The sequence below is a fragment of the Vombatus ursinus genome, unplaced genomic scaffold, assembly GCF_900497805.2.
Source record: "Vombatus ursinus unplaced genomic scaffold, bare-nosed wombat genome assembly UNPS02012758.1, whole genome shotgun sequence".
In the NCBI taxonomy this organism is placed as follows: domain Eukaryota; kingdom Metazoa; phylum Chordata; class Mammalia; order Diprotodontia; family Vombatidae; genus Vombatus; species Vombatus ursinus.
In genome coordinates, this window is record NW_020952536.1 from 1,131,544 (window position 1) to 1,149,916 (window position 18,373).

At 49.7% G+C, this 18,373-nt stretch overlaps 2 protein-coding genes across 2 annotated transcripts in view; both read right to left on the reverse strand.

Moving 5' to 3' along the window:
* Positions 1-6,078, reverse strand: part of GRIK5 (glutamate ionotropic receptor kainate type subunit 5) — a 28,396-nt gene extending 22,318 nt beyond the window's left edge. Inside the window, exons 1-7 of the mRNA XM_027858214.1 lie at positions 6,000-6,078; positions 5,340-5,504; positions 4,724-4,821; positions 4,474-4,639; positions 4,079-4,257; positions 506-559; positions 82-243 (exon numbers count right to left, since the gene is read on the reverse strand). Of these exons, the coding sequence (XP_027714015.1) occupies positions 82-243; positions 506-559; positions 4,079-4,257; positions 4,474-4,639; positions 4,724-4,821; positions 5,340-5,504; positions 6,000-6,078 (903 nt within the window). The remainder of the gene's footprint in view (positions 1-81; positions 244-505; positions 560-4,078; positions 4,258-4,473; positions 4,640-4,723; positions 4,822-5,339; positions 5,505-5,999) is intronic.
* Positions 6,079-6,154: 76 nt separating this feature from the next.
* LOC114040185 (basic salivary proline-rich protein 4-like) lies at positions 6,155-14,797 on the reverse strand. The gene is made up of 8 exons (XM_027858201.1): positions 14,771-14,797; positions 13,685-13,819; positions 12,889-13,058; positions 12,610-12,783; positions 12,409-12,476; positions 6,786-6,978; positions 6,411-6,570; positions 6,155-6,238 (listed from the first exon to the last, which is right to left on the reverse strand). The coding sequence occupies exons 1-8, from the start codon at positions 14,795-14,797 to the stop codon at positions 6,155-6,157; spliced, it is 1,011 nt and encodes a 336-aa protein (XP_027714002.1).
* Between the last annotated feature and the right edge of the window lie 3,576 nt (positions 14,798-18,373).

Genomic DNA, 18,373 nt, shown 5'->3' on the forward strand with positions numbered 1-18,373 from the left:
TGTGTGTGTGTGTGTGTGTGTGTGTGTGTGTGTGTGTGTGTGTGTGTATGTGTGTAGGAATCAGAGAAGATAGAGGCTCACCGCTGGACCAGGGTACATGCTGGCCTCACAGTTCTCCCTCCAGGACATGTTGAGGCTCCGGACAAACTCCAGGTAAAAGGGGTGGGACGTGTTGAACATGGAGAAACCCAGAATGTTGGATGAGTCCTCCACAATGCCATCCAGGTGGAGAATAGGGAAGTCCTAGGGGCAGGGGGGGGGGGGGGATCAGGTCCAAGGAAAGGCTCAGAGCCTGAGACAAGGAGAAGGGAGGCTCAGAGCCTGAGATGGGGAGAGGAAGGCTCAGGCCCTAGGGACAGGGAGTCTGGAAGTCATAGAAAAGGGAAATACAGGCTCAAACCCAAGACAGGGAGAAGATACTCAAGGTTTGGGATAGATAGCTGAGAAATGCTGGGTCAGGGGAAGAGGCAGGTGGCCAAAGGCAGGGGACAAAAGAGGAACTCACCATGGTTGTGAGGATGTATTTATAAAACGCTGAAGTCATCCCCAACTCTGAGGCCTGGAGGCAAAAGGGAAAGTGGGGGGGGGGGGGGGGGGAGAGACAAAGACATACAGAGAGACATACAAATGGAGACACCGTAAATGATGGAGATACAAAGACAGTAACAGAAACAAGATACAGAGAGAGAGAGAGATGAACATTGACAAAGAGATGTGGTGGCAGAGATATAAGGGCAGAGACACAGGGGGTTAAAATAAGAGAGAGACAAAAGCAGAGACACGGAAAAAATTAAACCAAAGACAAAATCAGAGAAACCACCAAATTACAGAGAAATACCCAGACAGGAACATAGGCACAGATTTAGAGGCCGACAAAGAGAGCCACACAAAAAGACGGGCAGAATTGGTCAGCGGGGTTGCAGAGAGATGGTGCTGGGGCCCATGAGGCAAGCTCTCTCCACTGCCTGTCCCCATCTCTACTCCCCACACCTTTCTGACGTTGGAAGACCTAGGACGGGGAGGCTAGGACAGGGAAGAAAGAATTTCAAAGATCAAAAAACACCACCGAGGGAAGGTGCAGAGAGAGTGCCCGCAGGCTAAGGGCCAAGGGGCACCGGGTGGACTCACAAAGACCGTTCTTCTACCCCATTCCAGAAAGCCAAGATCAGCACTTAGATCTGCACGGGTTTCCAATTTCTCAAATGCTCTACAGTTTGAAAAGCGGTCCAGCTCTCCCCCTCCCTGTCCGTGTCTCCCCACCCTCTCCCTCGGCTACTCCTCTGTCCCTCCATATCTTCCTCCCTCTGTTCCTATCTCCCCTTCTCTCTGTACTTCAGTCTCCTCTCCTTTACATCTTTCCTTCTCCTTCCTTTCTTCCTCTTTGCTCCCCTCTGTACCTCAGCTCCTTCCCTTAGTCTCCTTCGTCTGATCCCCTTCCTACTATTCCTGTCTTCCTTTTCTGTCTCCCCCTTTTTCTATCTCTCAGTATTCCTCTCTGTCTCTCGTCCTCCTCTCTGTACCCTCAATCTCCCCTTCTCTCTCAGCTTCTCCTCCTCTGTCTTTTTTTCTGTCTCTGTCTCCCTTTTAACCTTCATTCTTTCCTCACTGTGCCTCATTCTTCATCTGCCAGCCTCCCTTTCTCTTTCCTCCTCTGTCTCCACTCTCTGTCCCTCAGCATTCCCTCCTTCATCTCCCTCGGTCTTTCCCTCCCGGTCTCTCAGTGTCCTTCTCCACAGAATCCCACCATCTCCGAATCAGAAGGGACCTCGAAGGCCATCCAACCTAACCCACTGCTGACCAATTCTCTCAGTTCCCATTAAGTGACCATTCAGCTTCTGCTGGCAGACCTCCAGTGACAGGGAATCCACTTTAGAATGGCTCAGATAGTTAAGAAACTTTTCCTCGTATCCAGCCCAAATCAATCCCAACAGTTTACACCCACTGCTTTTGACTCTCCCCTCGGGGGCCAAAGAGGAACTCTATAATCTATCTTCTACAGGACAATCCCTCCAGGCAATGATGGTGGCGACCCCTATCCCCACCCCAGCTTTCACTTCCCTCAAACTCAAATAGAAACTGAGAATCTTATAAAAGGATCCCTGCAGGCTGCATATTGACTTAGAAAACCACATATTACCATTTCTTTGTTCTATTGTATTTTTATTTATTTTGTTAAATGTTTCCCAATTACATTTTAATCTGCTTCTGGCTGACCTCAAGAGGACTGGAGTTCTGCAAAGCGACTGCTGGAGGTGTGTTTGGCACCTCTGGTCTGGAGGACTTTCACTATCCCAACCTTTCCTTAGATGGCTCAGTCTGTCAATGTCTTTCCTAGAATGTGGTGCCCAGAACTGAGCACTCTGGACTTTCATTTGCTTTTTTTGGATGCTAAAATCCCTTAATCACAAAGACTGTTGTTATCTAGCCACAGCTTGTCCTGGAGTCTTGGACCTAGAGTTTGAAGACCCACTCAGACACTTTCTAGATTGTGAACCCAGGCAAGTCACTTAACCTCTATCTGTCTCAGTTTCTTCATCTGTAAAATGGAGATAATATACCTCCTACCTCCCCAGGCTTGTTGTGAGGATCAAATGAGATTTTATTTGCAAAGTACTTTGCAAACCGTGAAGTGTTATATGAATGTTAGCTATTATTCTTATTACTATTCTTATTACATTGATTAAATTAAATTTTATTAAATTAAACCCATTATTCTAATCTGCTTAAATCTTTTTGGATCCTACTCATTTAGCTACCCCTCCTAGATTTGAGTCTTCTGCAAATTGGTTGAGGATGCCACTTATGAGTTCAGAATATTAATGGATAAAAAAAAAAAGTTGAACAGCCTGATGTCAAGCACGGATCGCTGGGTGCCTTCATTAGAGACTTCCCTCCAAGCTGGCATTGAGCTCTCAATAGCTATTTTTGGGTGCCAGTCTTTCAGCAAGTTCTGAATCCCATACTCTCTATATTTCTCTATCTTTAGTCTTGTTTCTCTATACCTTATTTTACCTAAATAGATTGTCATAAGGATAACTAGCTACCTTTAATACTGAGCTTTAGGGTTTGCAAAGTGCTTTACATACATAATTTTATTTGATCCTCACAACAACCCTGTGCTATTATTATCCCCATTTTATAGATGAGAAAACCAAGGCTGAGAGAGGAACTTGCCCATTGTCATACAGCTGTAAGTGTCTGGGGCAAGATTTGAACTAAGGTCTTCCTGATTCTACATCCAGCACACTGCTCTAGCACCACCTAGCTTCCTCTGCTGTCATCTAGCTCACATCTCTCCATCTTGTCCTCAAAAATATCATGACTTCATCAAATGTTTTGCTAAAATCGAAGTAAATTATTCACCATTCCCCTATCAATCTATCAAACCAATGGGAAAAAAAAGCAAATGAGTTTGCTCAGGTATGACCAGTTCATTACAAAACCATTCTAACTGATCACTGCTTCCTTTTCTGGGTGGGCACTAACCATCCCTTTTACAAAACATCCTAGGGTATGACCAGAAACTGAAATCAAAAGCACTAGTCAATGATTTACAGACTCTACTCTTCCATTTTTTGAAATTATGGATATTTCCCCTTCTCCGTCCTCGTGGGACCTCCCCTGTTCTTCACACTCTTCCAAAAGACCTCCCTATTCCTCTCTCTGTCCCTCTCTATCCTTCCACCTCCTTCCTTTCTGTTTCTCAGTCTTCCCTTTTTCTATCCACCAGTCACCCTTCTCTTGGACTTTCTCAGTCTATTTCCCACCTCAACTCATCCTTATCACTTTTCTGCCCTATCTTTCACGTCAGTGATTTCATGTTTATGTCAGCCCCGGGAGGAAGGGTACAGTGGGCATCATTTTCCCTGTATCATGGGTGAGGGAAATGAGATTTAGAAAGGGAGAGCGACATATATCAGTGGTCAAGTCAGAAGCACAACCCAGGTCTCCCGAACTCTCAATCTGAGTCTTTTTTTTTTTAAGGGTAGTGGTCATGGCTCTGAGGTCAGAAGACCAGGGTCAAAAGACTGGGGTCAGAGGGGAGCAAGTTGGAAGTTAGGGGGAGGGTGACACATACCTTCTTGAGGATGAGATGGGAGATGGAAGCATTGGCATCGATGATGATGGTGGAGACCTTGTCGTCCCGAATTTCTTTGAGCAGAGGCGTGGGGTCCCGGCTTTCATCAAGCATCCGAACTGACAAAGTCTCCTTGGAGATCAGGAAGCCTCGAACCAGCTCCTCCAGTCTCAGCAGGCCTAGGGGAGAAATGGAGCAGGTTTGGGGTGAGGACTCCCAGAGACGGGGAGAGATGCTGAGGATGGGAGAGAAGGCTCAGGGGGTAGAGGACAGGCTGAGAACCTGGACGCCTGAGTGCCCGGGGGAAACTGAGGAAACCAAAGCAGGGGTGCCCAAAGAAGGCCTGGGAGGAGAGATCACGCTTGGGCCCCCCATGGCCAGGTCCCCTCCCTCACACTCCGCCTTGGCACAGATGAGGCTGGCTGAGGGATAGTTGAAGGATTTAAGGATTCGGGAGACCGCAAGACTGACGTCCTCGTTGCTGGGGTAGAGACTGACAGAAGCAAACCGAAGGTACTGGAGTCGGGGTGTCTCCTCTGGGCCCACCTTAATGTGGGGGATCTGGAGAAGGGCACAGAGAAAAGTCTGTATCCCTTCCTACTCAGCCCCGTCCCCTTGGCTCCCAGCTGCCCCACTGCCCCTTACCTCCTTCTCCCCACAGATGTGGCTGACAATGGAGGCCGAGGCTGGGCTGGAGGAGGGTCCTAGGACCGACACGACCCCCTTGGGCAGGATCTGGCACACTTCAGAGGGTGGAAAGGGAACCTCCCATCACACACAGGCCCCAAACCCTGCCCCCTCCCCACTTCAAGTGGAGCCTCGGCCCTCCCTTAGCCTTCTCTGCTCTGAGATCCCTGGGCCAAGGACAAAGAAACTGAGTCTTGGTACCCAGGTGAAGTGTTGACTGTCAAGTTCTGACTGTTGCTGGGGGCCATTCAGACCCACTGAATTGTCCTCTCTGGGACCCTTGGATGGCTCCTTGGGATGTCCCTTCAACCCAGAGACTGAGTGTCCTCTCCTCCTCAATTGGATCTGCATTTTCAATGGATAACTGGCCAAAAGGGGACCCAATGGTAAGAGTTGAGGGAGAGAGAGACTGAGGGGCAAAGGGGAAAGAAACAAGAGAAGTGAGGAGGCCTAACGGAGAGGGGAGAGTCTGAGGGACAGAGAGAGAGCAGGCCTGGGGCCCTTGTCTCCCTCTGTAGGTTGGGGGAAGCCCCTCTGTGCCCTTCCCCCAGGCCCAGTCCTTGGCCCCGCTCACTGGTGTCCGTAGTCTCGTACTGGCTGTCTCTCTGGAGCTCAAAGATGTCCACCTCCACTCGGGCCTTGGCTGGGACTTCGATGATCCCGTTGATCTGCTCCCGGGCAAGGGCCAGGGCCAGGCGTTCTCCCCTGCCACACACAGTCTGGTCGTCCAGGATAGCGGCTGTGGGGACAAGAGGCTGGGAGACCAGAGGCCCCTGAGGGAAGCAGCCCTCAGGGATCAGGATGCCTAAGTCCCTGTAGAAGCAGGGAATGGGGGATGAGGACTTCTGGATCCCTTAGCACCAAGAACTGGTAGATTAAGGCTTCTGAGTCTCAGAGGGGCAGGGACTGAAAGACCTGTACACCTGGGTCTCTGGTGGTCAGGGCTGGGGGAATTAGGGATCCTGGGGACGCTGAGACCAAGGACGCAGAGATCAGGGCTCCTGAGTCCCTGAGGGTCAGGATGCTTGGGGGCCTGAGGGAGTAGGAACTTGTCGATAAGCATATGTGGGTCACTGAAGGGCAAGGCATCAGGACCGAAGCACATGGCCCAGGGAATCAGAATGCTTGGGTCTGTGAGAGGGCAGGGCAGGGCAGGGAGTGGGGATGCCCGGGGTCCTTGTGGGGCAGGAACTGAGGCATAAGGACTCTGGGGTCTCTGTGGGGGAGGCCTCACCCATGCGCAGGGAGGACAGCACCTGACCACTGGGGTGGGCAAAGGCGACAATCAGCAGCAGCAGCAGCTCCGCAGGCATCTTCTTCCCCTCCTCATGGAGAAGCTGCTGCCCGAGGCCCCCACGCACCGCCTGCAAGAGAAACCCATTCCCAGGTCTACTGAGCCCAGGTGACGGCCCAGGGCACTGCAGAGGGATACTCACAGCCCGACGCTTCTAGGGGAAAGGCCTTGGCTTTGGGCTACCAGAGAGGGAGGAGATGAGAGCCTGGACATACATCTGGGGGCAGGGAGCTCATGGGCCCGTGGGCCCTCTACCCCAGAACGTTGCTAGTGGACAGTTCACAGTCCTGGGCCTCTGTTGGGGTTAGGACGGGGACAGGACTCAAGTCCCATCGCTAGAAGGAAGCTCACAACCGGAAAGGACTGCTGGGAAGGTAAGCAGAGCTCCCAGGTTCTGGGGCCCTGCTGAAAGGGGAAGCTTGTGGCCCCTGGGGCCCTGCTAAAGACGGAGCCCTGAGGAGGTTCAGATGAGGTGTTACAGTAGAGCTCGCAGCCCAAGAGCAACACTAGACTGCAGGAGGGGAGAGCTTTCAGCCCAGAGACACTTTTGGGGAGGACTCACGGCCCAGAGGAATTGGGGCCAGGAGGAGCTGGAGAGGGGTCCAGAAGCTCTCAGTCCTCACAGCACCATTGGAGGGGGCAGCTCACAGTCCAGGAAAACTGCCTCAAGTGTGGGGGAGTTCAGAGTCCCAGAAGAAGAGGGGGTCACAGAGAGGCTATCCCCACCCCGGAATCAGAATCCGGGCCAGGAAGCAGCACCCGCCCCTATCTCCGGGCAGGCGCCTGTCACTAGGCAACAGGAGGCGGCTAGAGAGGATGCAGTGGTCACCAGGCAACGATATCCCAGCCCAGATCCCTGCCACCTCCCCTCCCCTGACGTCCAGCTTTCCCACAAGCCCAGGGGGCTGGGGACTGACAACTGGGAGGGGGGGAGGGGGGGAAGAGAGACACAGAGAGGCAGAGTGAGAGACTGAGAGACATCAGGGAGAGATACACAGGGAAAGAGGGACAGAGATTCAGAAGGAGAGATTGACAGAAGAAGAAAAGGAAAGGGAAAGACACAGGGAAAGGATAAACAGTAAGACACAAGACACAGGGGTTGGCAACCTTTCCAAAGGGATTTACTTGACTCCTATTCTGCTGTACTGGGGGGGAGGTGGGAAACTGGAATCAGAGTAACAGGCTCTCAAGACAAGAAGGGACCTTACAGACCATTTAGGACAAACCCCCCATTACACAGATGAGGAAACTGAGGCTCACAGGAGAGCAAGGATTCACATAGTGTCAGACAAAGGCACGATCCAGTCTAGGGCTCTGCCCACCACTGCCTCTCATAAATAGCCTCTGTGCCATCCCCACCCCACCCCTACATACACTTTCCCCCATTCCCTCCAATCAGAAAGATACTGAGGTTAACCAGCAATTCAGGAAAGACAAACTCCCCCAGGGAAGAGGTGAGCCTTTAGGTCGTTGTCAAAGCTAGAAGGCACCTGGAAGGTACTGAATCCCAATCCATGCAAGAAGGCAAGAAGTCTCTACCGTTTCCCAGTCTCTGCTTGAGGACCAGAGTCCAAACCCTCGGTTCTGCCTCTTATACCTGTGTGATTTGGGGCAAGTCCCTTAACCTCTTCAGGCCCTCAGTTTCCTTATCTGTAAAATGAGGAGTAATGGCTAAATGTCCTTCTAAGATCGCTTCCGCCTCTAAATGTATTGTCCCAGTGACCTCCAGCGATAGGAACCTCACCACCTCTCTACGTCATTCTATTCCAGACCGTTCCACTGGAGGACGGGGCTCGTGTTTTCCTTATGCCAAGCCAAAGGCTGCCATTCTATAGTTTCCACCCATTGCTCTTTGTTCTGTCCAGTAAGAACTGGCCTAATCCATTCCCCGAAAGCCAAGCCTCCAGGTATTTGAAGACAACTGTCACGGTGCCCTTGAGTTTCCTCCTATCTTTATACCTCCTGGTCTCCAGTCCTCTCCACACCCCATTCGATCTCCTCTGGATGAATTCTGGCAGATCACTGCCTCATCTCAACTGTAGTTCCAGAATGGGATGTTACACAGCCCCCCCCCCCCACAATTTGGTGGGAAAGAGTTTCATCAGCTAATTTAACACCAGGCTTAGGTCAACAGAAAGAGAGAAGAGGATTTGTGATGGGAGAGCCAGGATACTCTGAATTTCTCCCCTACTCTTCTCCTACCAGACCTGTAACTCAGAGAGTGTTAGAACTGGGGGTGAGGGAGCTTTTAGGCCATAAGGCAAAGAATGCCAAAGATAGGAGAAACCTTAGGACATAGAATGACACAGCTGGAAAGGATTTTAGAACAAGGTAGTGGTAGTGAATGCAGAGCTGGGAGCCAGACCTTAGAATATGGAATGTCAGAGCTTGGAGGAACCTTAGAACATGGAATGTTAGTTCCGAAGGACTTAGCATGAAAAAATGCTATTCATCTCCTGAGAGAGAATTGATGAACTCTGAGTGCAAATTAAAGTATAATTTTCTCACCTTTATTTTTCTTGCTTTTTTAAAAACATGGCTACTATGGAAAAGATTTCATATGTATAATTAATATCATATTGGTTGCCTTCTCAGTGGGTGGGGAAAGGGATGGGAAGGAGGGAGAGAATTTGGAATTCAAGTTTTAAAAAGAAAAGAATGTTTAAAATAAATAAATAGTATATTTTTTAATTAAAGCAATACATTTTTTTCTGTTTAGAAAAAAAATGGAATGTCAGGGCTGGGAGGGACCTTAGAACAAGGAATGTCAGAGCTGTAAGGGACCTTAGAACAGAGAATGTCAGACCTCAGAACATGTAACGTCAGTGCTGGAAGACAATTTAGTATACAAGATGTCAGGCCTGGAAAGGATCTAGGAACAAAGACTGTCAGAGCTAGGGTTGGACCATAGAACATAAAATGTCTGAGACAGGAAGGACCTTAGAATACAGACCATAGAATGTCCTACCTGGAAAGCATGCAAGAATATAGAACATATAATTTCAGAGACCATAGGAACCTTAGATTACATAGAGACTGTCAGAGCTGGAGAGCAGAGTGGCAGAGATGGACAAAACCTTAAAATAGACAATATCTGAGCAGGAGGAGATGTTAGAATATAGAATGTCATAGATGGAAGAGGCACAGAAAACAGAATGTCAGTGTCAGGAAGGACTGGGGAACAGATACTGCTGAAGCTGGGGATGGACCTTATAACCCAGGTGTCTGAAATGGGGAGGGCATAAGACTAAAACACATAAACTGTCAGGACTGGTAAGAACCTAAGAACACAGATCATACCATTTCAGAGGATGTAGGGACCTTAGAACAGAGAATGTCTAAGCTGGCAAGTCCCTTAAAGATTAACTGCTCCAGCCCCCTCATATACAGGTGGAGAAACTGAGGCCCAGAGAGAGGAAGTTATCCGATGAAATTACATACAGAAATGCTTCATAAACAATGAAGTGCTGCATAAAAATGTCATTATTACTGTTTGATCATTACTATTTTTAGAATGTCTATTACTAGACTTTCCCAAAATTATAGGAACCCAGGTATCTTGACTCCCAGTCATTTCACTACCACTACCTTGAGAAGCTTTGGGTTACCTGAGGAGACCTGGATGGGGAGGGAGAAGAGGGGAGAGATCACTAAAGACACTTTGGACAGCTCCTGGAGTGACCACAGTCCCAGACTGGGAGTCAAGAAGAAAACCTGTTACACCTCCTGTCCCAACCCTGACTTACCGTGTGACCTTGGACAATTGCCTTTCCTTCTCTGGGCCTCAGTTTCTCCACGTGTAAAAAAAAAAAAACTAGATCGATTCTGAGGGTTAGCCGTTAGAGTTCTGTGAATTTGTGCTTTGTAATTCTGGGACAGACTTTATAAATGGCTGGCTTAAATGTCCCTGAAGGTGGGAGACCAAGAGGAAGGCAGGGGTCCCTTGAGTGAGAAACGAAGCCTCAGTCATGTGAAAGTAGGAACCAGTCAGGAAGAAAGGTAGGAGGGTAAAAGAGTGTGTGTGAAGGGAGACAAGGAAGAGAATGCCAAGTGAGAAAAGCATATGGAGACACAGGGATGGAGATGGAAACAAGAACTAGAAGACAGAGATAGAAGAGATATACAGAGATAAATAGAGAAGAAAGAGATAGAGGGGGTGAAAAAGAGAGAGAGAGAAGAAATGAGAGACAAAGAGACAGAAACAGATGGGTAGAGCAGGAAACAGATGACTGACAGAGAAAAGAGGGGAGGGGAAGAAGAGTGACAGAAAAAAGGAGGTAGAGGTGGGAAGTGAGAGAAAGGGAGACAGAGAGATGAGAGAGACTTAGGCAGGCAGAGGGACAGTCTCACACACACACACACACACACACACAGTGCTCATTGGATCAGAGTAGGAGACTCAGGCAGATGGATAAAGTCAAATCCAAAACAACAGGCAGACACAGATAGCCCAAGGCAGGGACAGTCAGACAGACAGCCAAACAAACCAAAATGAGCTAACTAAGAGATAGGGAGCACAAATAAATTAGGCAACAAAAAAAAGAGGGTAGAGGGGAAAGAGGTCCCAGAGAGGAGAGAAAGTTAGGAAGAGATAGGAATAGAGACATGGAGAAAGAAATATACACGAAGAAAAACACAGAAGAAAAGAGAAGGGCAAAAGTGATAGAAATGAGAGAGAAAGAGAAGGTGAGAATAAGGGAAAAGGAGAGCAATGGAATGGATTGAGGTCTGAGAGGAGGCGAAAGAGTGATGAGGCCTGAGTAAGACAGAAAGGACAGAGATGGAAAGGGGAGGAGGCATCAACAGAGACTGACAGGCATGGGAAAAAGGAGACATGGAAGAAGAGGGAGACAGAGACACCCATAGCCAGGTCTGGAGAGAGGAATGGAGAAAAGAGAGGCAAATCGACAGACAGAGACTGCCAGGGAGAGACAGAGGTGGAGAAGGAGACAGAGACACACAGAGAGAACAAGAGATGATGGAGATGAAAAAGAAGTGGGAGAGAAGCAGAGGCAGAGAATGAGAGAGAAAGACACAGACAAAGGAAGGGAGACAGAATGAGAGAGAGCTAGAAGTCATGAACAGAAACAGAGAGAGTGAGAATAAGAGCCAGAGGCACAAAAAAGAGGCCAGAAATATGCACACAGAGGGAGGGGTGCAGAGATATACAGAGAAACAAAGTGAGAAAGTCCAGAACCAAGGCACAGAGGGAGAGAGAGATAGGGAAATAAACAGTGAAAGACAGTAACATAGAGTAGACATGGAGACAAGCAGAGACACAGTGAGAGAAAGTCAGAGACACACGGAGGGAAGGAAAGAGAGAATAATGAAATCAGGAGGAGTGAAGAAAGGAGAGAGGAAGGGAGAGACTGAAGACAGAGGAATGAGATACACAAAAGTTAAAGTGGAAAGAGAAATGAAAGAGGTAGATTGAGACAGACACACGGAGACACACACATACAGAGTAAGAGAAAAACAGTAAGACACAGAGACGGGGAGAATCAAGGAGAAAGAGAAGCAGAATGAGACAGAAGGAAAAATATAAAGCAAGAAGGAAATAAGGACAGTGACAGAGACAGCATGAGACTGTGAGAGACAAAGAGAGACCCTGACATGCAGAGAGAGAGAGAGAAAGGAGGTCAAGAGACTGGCCAAGAGATAGCTGGGACAGAGAAAGAAAAGATGAGCTAGGAAAGTTAGAGAAGCAGATGGCCTAAGAAAGAAACACACGGAGACAGAGATACAGAGAAATGAAAAGGAAGAGAGGAGAACCTGAGGAATACATAGAGAGAATCAGAAAAGAAGAAGACAGGGTCATAGGAAACCAAAGGCAGAGATACAAGGAGATAGACAGATACATGGAGGCTGAGAGACAGAGAGACCAGGGTGCCGAAATTAAGAGACAGAGAAAGACTGAGAGACACGGGAAAAGGAGCTAAATACATAGAGAGAGTGATACAGGGAGAGAGAGAAGAGGAGAAACAGCAAAACAGACTGAGAGACATTGGGAGGAGGAGATAGCTAGACACAGACTGAAAGACACCAGGGAAATAGAGGCAGAGATTGAGGATAATAGAGAAAAAAAAAAAACAAGATAGAGGCTAGGTCATAAAGACAGGGGCAGAGAGACATGGCAAGGCAAGAGACAGCACACTTTCAAAGAGAGAGACTGAAAGACAAATGAAAAGTCGATAATGTGTCCCGAAGGGTGGGAGAGGCTGGAGGCCTGGGGGGGAAGGGGAAATAGAGGAGAGAAGAAGCAGATACTGGAAGTATCTAAAAAGTGTTCTGGGGAAATGAGGGGATGGCAGGATGAAAGACGCCTCCCTCCAGCCAAGCCCCGGCCTACGCTCCCTGGGGGATGTAGAGTCAGTGAGGGCACTTGGCCAGGGACCTTGGAGAGTGGGCAAATCCATCCTGCTCCCAGGAATCGCCCCCCCCCATCACCAAAGGAGTCTCCCTTTTCCAGCTTGGCTGCGCCCAGCCCCACTCACCCACCCCACCCCCACTCCCACCACCCCACCACCCATACACACAGGCAGACACTCACGGATCCTGGTGGGCCAGACGGCTGGGGCTCTCTTGCCGGCTCAGGGGCCAAGAAGGATGGGGGTGGGGAGGGACGCTGAGATGGAGATGGAGGAGAGTCTTCTGGTCCCCAGCTGCTGGAGGTGGGGAGCCAGGTGGAAGGGGTGAGGGAGAGAGGGGGGGCTGGCGGGCAGGCCTGAGAGGGGAGAGGAGAAGGGGGAATGCAAGGAGAAAATGGAGGAGAAGGGAAAGAGTAATGGAGGGAAGGAAGGAGAGAGCTGGCCCAAATGGGGCTCCCCACCCCCGGCCCCCTCCCCTCAGCCGGGTCGGCCTAGGGGGGCTGCTGGGGGTGAGGAATGGGCCAAGATGCAGCCCGTGGCCATGAGGTGAGGGGGTGGGGGAGGGGAGGGGCCGGCAGGGGGAGGGGGTTACCCCGTTCTCCCCCCTCCCCCCCCAGGCCTTGCCCCTCCCCTGAGGCAGCAGGGGAGAGGGGAGACTAGGGATTCAAGACTTCAGGCCTGACCAAGGGAGCATCAGGCCCCGGGGGTGAGGAAGGAGGATGGAAGAGAGGGGAGCAGGGGGTGTAAAAGACAGTGGGGGAGATGGTGAGAGTGGATGATGGGAAGGATAGGGAGATAAAGGAGGCTCAGAGAATGGGGGAATTGGGAAGCTGGTAGCACAGGAAGGGTTGAAGATAAAAGAGGCTGGGGGCACAGAGTATGGGGGATGGGGATATGGGGAGGAAAGAGGGACCGGGGAGAGGCTGGGAAGATGGGGGAAGAGAGGATGGGAGAGATAGGAAGAGGAAAGGAGAGGGAGATGGGGAAGGATGGAGGAGGAGAGGAGGGATGGGGAAACAGGAGAGACAGAGGAGAGAGGGGGAAGGGGGGACGGAGGAGAGGGGGAGATGGGGAGGGATAGAGTGAGCCCGGTGGCCCAGAAGAGAGGGGATGGAGGAAGCTGGGGAAAGAAGGAAGGAAGGAGGAGGAGGAAGAAGAGGAGGAGGAGGTAGGAGGGAAGGGGGGAAGAAGGGAGGGATGGGGAGGAAAAGCAGGAGAAGGAAGGATGGAGCGTTCCTGAGTCCCTCCTCGGCTGGCCTCCTGGCTCCCCCTCAGCGTCGAGCCACCGGCCTTCACAGGGCCCTGCCTCAGGCCACCCCTCTCCCTCTCCGGCTGCCGATTCTCTTCCCTTCTCCCCTTCTCTGAGTCCGCGTCCTCCCTTGATGGCTGGCGCTGGGGGGGAGGAGGGGAAAAAAGGAGAAGAGGGAGGAGGATGGAGGCAAAGAGGAGGGAGGGGAAGGGAGGGAGAAGAGTAGGGGAGGGGGAGGGAGAGGCTGCTATTGGTTGGCAGCCTGGTGGGGGGGGCGAGAGGAGAATACCAATGAGGGGGATGGAGCTGCACTGGGCATCGGGGACCACCCCAGGCGTCCTCTCCTCCTGTGCCCTCCCCAACTTCCCCCCCAGAGACCCACAGAGACCCAGGGGCAGCCAGAAGGGAAGAAGAGAGGGCATAAAAGAGAAGAGAGGGACCCAGAGACAGGCAGGAAAAGATAGGAGCAGGGAAGAGGAAGAGAGAAAGAAACAGAGACAGAGTGAGGGAAGGGGAAACATGGAGAAGAAAGAGGTCTAACCAGGGGCAGAGAGGGGAGAGCCAGAGACAGGGCAGACTTGGAGAAGAGAAACAGAGGCAGAAACAAAAGGAGGCAAAGGAGGCGGACCTAGAGACAGCCAGAGATCAAAGAAAAGGAGGGGGAAGAGATCTAGAAAGAGGGGCTACCTGGAGAAGGATGCCTGCAAAGGGGAGACATGGAGAGGAGGGACAGGAGAAACCTAGAGAGACATGAAGAAGGGAGAACTCCAGCTAGAGCAGCCAGAGACAAGGAGGGAGGCAAGGCAAAGAAGAAAAGAGACCAGGACCAAGGGGCAGGCAGAGAGAGGGGTGGGGAAATGTGGTAAAGGCCCAGAAAGAGACAGAGATGAGAGATAGGGCCAGGGAGAAACACCTAGGGGAAAGGGAGAGACAGGCACAGGGAAAGACAGAAGGGGGCGGAGGAGGGAGATGGGAGACAGTCCTGGGGGGTGGGTGGGGGGAAAGGAACAGACAGTTGGAGCTGGAGGCTGAGACCGGGTGACTCATCACCGCCCCCACCGCTCGTGACTGGGAGGAGACACATATGGGCTCACGTGTGCCAGCTTCACACGTGACCTCATGCCTTACACATGCCTGCCACATGGCAGTAGGGGCCCTGCACACCTTGCCCCCTTCTGACACTCCACACCCCAGGCTTCACATAGCTCTAGTCATGGGGCCCGATGTGCCTGCCACACATCACACCAGGTCCCTGGGCCTGCCATACTTGTCCATGAACATGTCCGGTCATACCCAGCCCCATACAGCTGACACAGCTACTTGTCAAGTGTACCACCGGACCACAACCACATCTTCGCCAACCAGAGGAGCCAAAACCTTCTGTCAAGGGCCATCAACAAAGCCCAGCCCAAGCCCTGCACCACCAGCCCAGCCTTGGGTGCACATGGCCCTAGAGATTGAGCATCTTCCACAGGCTTGCTCACAGACACTTTCATGCCTCCCACAACACATCCAGATTATCTCTCCTTTATTTTACCCAGCTTTATCTCTCCCTCCTCCCCAACGGACCTACGGTATACCATCAAGTATGCAAGAGCAAAGAACCCATAACCCAGGGTCATTCTATCTGAATTACAGTCCAGGTACAGCCCTGAACCTAATGTGTGATCTCAGGCAAATCCCTTCACCTGTCCAGCCCTGCCTCCCCCTTCTAGAAAATGAGGGGGTTGGATTAGATGATGCCAAAGGACCCTTCCATAAGAGTGGTCCAGGATAAGGGGAAGAGCCTTGGGCTGGGATTTGTTAGCATGACACATGGGAAAAATTGTTCCATCCAGGTTCAGAGACCTTGGTTGGAATGCCAGCTGTACCACTAAGAGTCCACTTTTCCTTGGGTATTTCTCAATTTCTACAGGTCTCGATAGGGTACAATAACTTACCTAATCTGAATTTATGATCCCGAGGTGCTGGCCTCTGAGTCACCAGGTCCCGTGTAAGCTTCAGTTTCCCCATCCATAAAATGAGGCTCAGTTAGAGTCCATTGCATTCCCAGGACCGGGTTCAAATCCTGGCTCTCCTACTTGCATACTATCATAACCTCAGTTTCCTCATCTGTAAAAGAAGCGGAGGAAGGTGATTAGATGAACTCTAAGGTTCCTTCTGGCTCTAAATTTATAATCCTATTATTATTTTCCTGTTTCACCTGATCTCCACACTACAGGTGTTTGAGAGTATCCCCAAGAGATCATGGATAGGAAAATGACCTGTAACCTAAATAGTTGTGCAAACATGTTAAAAAAGGAGAAGAACGAAAAGAAGGAGGAAGAGAAGGAGGAAAGAAGAAGAAGAAAAAGAAGAAGAAGAAGAAGAAGAAAGAGGAGGAGAAGAGGAAAAAGAATGACCTTCTTCCATTTGCTTATGCTGATGTTCTTTCCTCCTAAAATACTTTCATCTTGCTCCCCTCCTCACCTGAGCTCTACTTGTCCCATTCTTCTTTGCCCTTCTAAATGCACCGTCCTTAAGGAAGCTGCCACCAATTTTGCCCCTCCTACATACTGATAGTATTCTTTTTTCCTCAGAACATCCTTGCCTTCAGTCTTATGCCCACCCTTCTTTCATGGCCCTTATCCCATCCTCATCTAACTAGACCTTGAGCTCCTGCTGCATCTCCCCCAGCTCCAAGCTCAGTGTTGTACTCACTGGTTTTGAAACTCATCCACCTGTAATTTATAAAGAGCCTACTATGCTCAGCACATGAGGAGACACAGAGCCCTTAGTGGGGCAGGTGTCATAAACATGTGACAACAACCTTAGAGGCAGGTAATACAGGTATTATTACTTCCATTTCACAAATGAGGGAACTGAGGTTCAGAGAGAGTGAATAACTTGCCCAAGGTCACAGAGATGGTGTAAAAAGTTTGTAAACCCCATGTGCCCACTAAGAAGGGCAACCAGTTCCTGATAGAGAGGTAAACCAATTAAAGGAGGACTCAACTTTGCTGATAAGCTTGGAGCCTTGGGACCTGAGTTTGAATCCTGGCACTGCCATTGACTACCTATATGAATTTGGGCATGTCACCTGATGTCTCTGAACCTCAGCACCTACTTATGCATAATGAGGTGGTTTGACTAGATGCCCTGTGAGGATAGAATAACTATCCTAGGTAACTCCCGCTGTGAATGGTAGGCAACAGCTACTCAGAGTGTAATATCTATGCAAGCCACCAGGTGGCTCTCTAAGCTGAAGCTACTCCAGCTCACCTCCAGTGGGCATGAAGGAGAAACTTCCAGGTTAAGGAATTATATAGTATTTTAAGGTTTACAAAGCACTTTATAAATATATCATTTTATCTTCACAACAACCCTGGGAGATAAGTGCTATTATTATCTCCATTTTACAGATAAGGAAGCTAAGGCAGACAGAGGTTAAGTGATTTGCCCAGGGTCATTCAGAGAATAAATAAACATTTATTTAGCACTTAGGAATAAAAAGGTAAAGACAGACCCTGCTCTTGAGGAGCTCACAATCTATCCGAGGAGACAACATGCAAATAACTATGAACAAACAAGCTATATACAGGATAAATTGGAAATAATCAACAGAGAGGAAGCATTAGAATTAAGAGGAATCAGGAAAGGCTTCCTGTAGTAGGTCTAGTGTCTAAGGGCAAATTTGAACTCAGGTCTTCCTGGCTTCAGGCCCATGGACTCTTTACCACATTGAAAATGTAAATGAGGCAGCTATGTGACACAGGAGATAGAATGTTGAATTTAAGAGTCAGGAAGACCTGAGTTTAAATCAAGTCTCAGACACTTACCAGTCTTGTGACCTTGGGCAAGTTACTTAACCTCTTTCTGCCTCAGTTTCCTCATATGTAAAACAGGAATAATAATAGTACCTATTTCACAGAATTGTTGTGTGGATCAAAGGACATAGTATACAAAAAAAGGTACTTTGCAAACCTTAAAGTGCTATGTGAATGCTATTATTAAATTAAAAGTGTTGACCTCAAAACTCACCAGCACCAGGCTCCTTGCCACTCCTAATGATATTTGAAACATTAATGCCCTGACCCCTTCCCCCCTCTTCTGAATCTGGTTTTACACCCTAAAGACCAGTTCAGCTGACAGGTCACCTTCCAAGCATTTTGGTTTCAAGCATCCTGGGTTTGAGGCAGCATCTCTCTCAGATCACCATGGACTCCTCTCACCTTCTGGCTACTTTTGTAACAGCCCCCACTCAAGAACTCGGCACCTGCTAGGTAAGTCTGACATTGGGCTCCTTAGCCAGCTGTCCTTTGGAATCTCATCATGAAGTACCCCAGCAGCTCCCTGCATCCCCATCAGCAAGTGTGAATGTGCTCTTCTGTACACCTGCACATCTGATTCCATCTCACTTTCTGCCAGGCTGCCAATAACACCTTGTTCCAAGTGTCCAATGTCAGCTCAAACCCCAGGAAGATGGAGACCCCAGGGAGAGATGTGGAGCACCAGGAACTCCACTGAGGCACTAGAAAGAGGTCAGAGAGAGGCCTCAAAGGTCTGATAACAAAAAGGACAAACTAAGCCCCACTCAGTCCTGTGTAATTACGTAGAGTGGCAAGGGGTATCGGAGATCATCTTTCATTGTACGGAGAAGGAAACTGAATTTCATAGAGGAGCAGGAAATTGCAAGGTCAATTCAACTCAACAAACAT

What these genes read in the sequence shown, in the direction of transcription:
- LOC114040185 (XM_027858201.1), bottom strand. Translation starts at nt 14,797, where the DNA reads ATGAGGTCACGTGTGAAGCTGGCACAC. An exon ending in CGCTGAGGGGGAGCCAGGAG is followed by an intron (nt 13,059 to 13,684) that starts GCCAGCCGAGGA and finishes CTGCTGCCTCAG; the next exon opens with GGGAGGGGCAAGGCCTGGGG. An exon ending in CTGAGGGGAGGGGGCCGGGG is followed by an intron (nt 12,784 to 12,888) that starts GTGGGGAGCCCC and finishes CTCCCCTCTCAG; the next exon opens with GCCTGCCCGCCAGCCCCCCC.